This window comes from Penaeus monodon, chromosome 23, assembly GCF_015228065.2.
Source record: "Penaeus monodon isolate SGIC_2016 chromosome 23, NSTDA_Pmon_1, whole genome shotgun sequence".
NCBI classification, from domain to species: domain Eukaryota; kingdom Metazoa; phylum Arthropoda; class Malacostraca; order Decapoda; family Penaeidae; genus Penaeus; species Penaeus monodon.
The window spans coordinates 37,134,604-37,138,175 of NC_051408.1; the positions used below are offsets into that span (position 1 = coordinate 37,134,604).

General features: G+C 39.6%; 1 protein-coding gene across 1 annotated transcript in view; it reads right to left on the reverse strand.

Annotated features, from left to right (window-relative positions):
* The window catches only part of LOC119587975, a gene marked incomplete in the record, with an annotated part of 17,684 nt that overhangs the window by 3,524 nt on the left and 10,588 nt on the right, over positions 1-3,572 (reverse strand). The window contains 5 exon segments of the mRNA XM_037936692.1: positions 18-102; positions 316-422; positions 425-528; positions 820-1,709; positions 3,393-3,546. Of these exon segments, the coding sequence (XP_037792620.1) occupies positions 18-102; positions 316-422; positions 425-528; positions 820-1,709; positions 3,393-3,546 (1,340 nt within the window).

Sequence of the window (3,572 nt, forward strand, 5' to 3'; positions counted from 1 at the left end):
GTAGAGCTCAGTCTTACCTGGCATAGTCATGAAAACAACAGAGATTGTGAGCATGTTCTTTATGGTGCCTTTGTGACTCGCCCCGATCTGTCCTCTGACCACCTGTCAATGAAAGACTTTATGTAGATCGACATTACAGTAATCCTCACCCACTCAGTCATTCTTCAACTCACTCAGAATAATCGTATCCTAAAAATCGAGATAATTCAAACTACAACCCAAGTTAATTCTCATTTGATCTCACTACAGTTATAAACAGCAGCAGAAGAAGAAAAAAAAACACTTACCTAAAGCGCACCCGTTTATTATCCTTACCTGTACAGCATGTAACTTCATACACTCCGGAAAAGCCGTCATTCCGAAGTTAGACTGATCCACAACGTACTCCGCCGCATCGTGAAGGCGAGGGTCGTCGGGCTCACTTGGCTCGAGTGCTCACAGGAACAGTAGTGGTCAGGGATGGTGGCGTCCTCGCAAGTCCTGTTGATTGGGATCTCCTGAAACAAACTCTGGCCATGTCGAGGCGTCCTGGGGGATTTAAAACAGCCAAATAAGTACACCTTTTGCTTGAGAGGAGAAGCTATTTTACCATATTTTTTTAGATTAACAACAATTAATGGCAAAGTTCGACTAAAACTTAAAATCCCAGTGCAAATATGAATGTTATGTAGTGCACTGTTGTAATGAAACCTTGCATATTGTTTCGTTTATTATCAATGACGTTTCATATCACGATTTGTTTAACAGATGCATGGACTTATTAGGAAATGCAAGTAAACTGGAAATATTCATTCCAAGAAAGCAACCTCAATGGTTTACCTGGAGTTGCTTCCATATGAGCCAGTCAAGATGTCTGTCAAAGTTGCATAGAAGTCAAAGTTTGATACGAGTCTTTCCGTGTTGGTGTTGAGGTTCTTCCAGGGTTCAGGGTACTTCTCCTTGAACCATGGGGGAAACAGCACAAAGAAGTATGGCAGTCTCTCCTCTAACAGGCCAGCGTAGGTCAGTCTGATGTCTCCAAACCTGATTCCATGGTCACTGATGAAGAAGAGTATGGTGTGGTCCAACACGCCACTCTCATTTAGTTTTCTCAGATACTCGAGCGAAGGCAGATCAGTGGCTGATGCCCATTCGACTTCGTCGTGTGTTATGCCTGTGTTCCAGTAATAGGAAATATACGGTGTGTCTCGGAATGTATTTGCAACAGCCAGTGAGTAATCATGGATAACTGATATGCTCTTTTCTCCTCCCAAACAAAGTACAAAGCTTCCAGACAGCCCTGCATTGTGTTTTGTGTATGTGTGAGAAACTAACATATAAGGCCGGTTGTAATAGTCAGTGGGCTCTTTAACAAACCCATACCTATTGTAATGAAAAGATCCTGAATAAGGGTCATCTTCCCCATACACTGTAATATATCCTGCGTCAGAGAAATTCTTCCAGATGAGGGGGCAGTCGTCAAATTTCGTACGTTTTGGCTGACAGATCTCAGTCAGCTCCTTCTCAGTGAGCCCCATCAGAGAAGCGGCCATGTTGGGGTTGGTGTTGTCGGCCACTTTGTTGAAGGCTTGGAAGTCGAGAGCGCCAAGCTCATCCTTCAGGAAGTGGAACGTCTTGGGCATGTTTCGTCGCATGTTGGCGCGAGACACAGAGTCGATGCCCATGATCAAGACACTTAGCATGTCTCGTCGTTGTCCAGCATGTTCTTTCTGTGAGAAGGGAAGGAAAGGAAAGATGTAAAAGATATCATTAACATTCCTAAAAATAACAACCATTATATGTGTTTTTAGTCGAGAAGGTACACCTCATTTTCCACAGATTTCCCAAGTTCAAATACTGTATTGGAAATTCTTAAACACCAGTACAAGAGTCAACAATGTTTCCATCATCAGGCTTAGCATATTGTTATCCGTTACATGTGCCTTCTTGAACTATCATGCCACTGATTAATTTATTAGCCACAAGTCGACCTTCTGCGTTTAGACCTAAAAATGGAATCACTGTTGACTTTAAGACTGACTGTGTAGATCTGTGTTCATAACGAGGGTTATTTTCTGTCATGCCAGTACACTCCCATCCTCTCATCATTAACTTATCCATACGGTATTACTATGGTAGGAACACAGTGCCAAATATTGTCGATTATCCTGTGGGAGATGTGATCGTTCCATTGTCATTGTGTGTGTAACTGTGACAAAGTACATTAAGAATGTGACATGCTTCTCCTACACTGTATATGAAAATGTACATACGTGGCAAATGTGTGGTAAAAAAAATATTTGTTTTTTATCTGGTGAAAAATATACTGTGCATTCTTAACACGTGATTGATGTGACCCTGGGTGTAAGGAACAATCACACTTGCAGTCCTTTTACTCTACTTTCCAAGTTACCGATTCACATCAGTGATGAATAAATATCAAAACCAAAAACAAAAGATTTACATAGACGTATTGAAGATTCTGATACTAATACGCAGGTTCTGTTTAAGAATAGCAGCTGAAGAAGCAGGCGATCGGCGTTCAAAAAGAGACCAGCGAATCAGCTGACAGACGACGTGGAGGCGGAAACTGGAGATGATAGAGGACTTTCTGAAAATCCTGCAGTCAAAATCTTTTCTACAAATTCCGGTTGTTAATTCCATCTACAACTTATAGTTAGTTATTTATAATATACAGTGGTTTGGTGATATGTATGTTTTCCTTAGTTGCAACTGATATTCTATAAGCAAAGAGATTTAATGAGAGGTCGTTACACAAAAAAAAATGTATTAGAGAAAGTAGGTATAGTGGTTTGATATATTAAATACTGAACATAAATTTAAAACATAATGCTGAATTGAACCAAGTAAGTACTAAGGCCAATATAACAGCTGTTCTATCTGAATCTTTGATAATATATCGTTTACAGTGAAGAGAATAATTCCTTGTCAGCAAGAATCACTGACAGTACAGCTGAAGCCTCCTGTTTCTACTTTCACACTACTTGGAGATTCCTATCATAAATTATAAATAAGTATAAGGAATCGAAGATAGAGGATATCAAATCATATGAATTTAATAATTTGTATGTGTAACAATGCATCTATATGCATTTAAACTATATATTTCTGAAATAAATTTGTTTGGAAATATACATATCTAACATGTAATTTATCTGGTCAAAGATAGCATCGCAATCATTTTTTTCAGTACAGTTATATATACACATAAGCATAAATTAAATAATGCAATATACTTTTAACAAACACACAAACAATTTATTTTACTCTCAAGAAATAATTGCGCTTGAATAGAGACCTTGAATAAAACGCGAAATAATTTGAGACACGATTTTTTTTCTTTAAAATGGCGACGAAGGGAGAAAGAGACCTAGAATGGAGCCAGACTTTACCTGAAACCTTTCCCTCTTCTCCTTCGCCCTCCGCGGCTGAAGGAAGTAATGGACTGTCTGGTAAATTTTGTAAATCCTCCCGTGGCAGGTGACCATCACACCGTCCTCGCCCAGTTCTGTGCTGGGGGATTTCAGGGGGATTTTCTTCTTTAGCCTAGAGGTGGTGGGGAGAGATAAGAT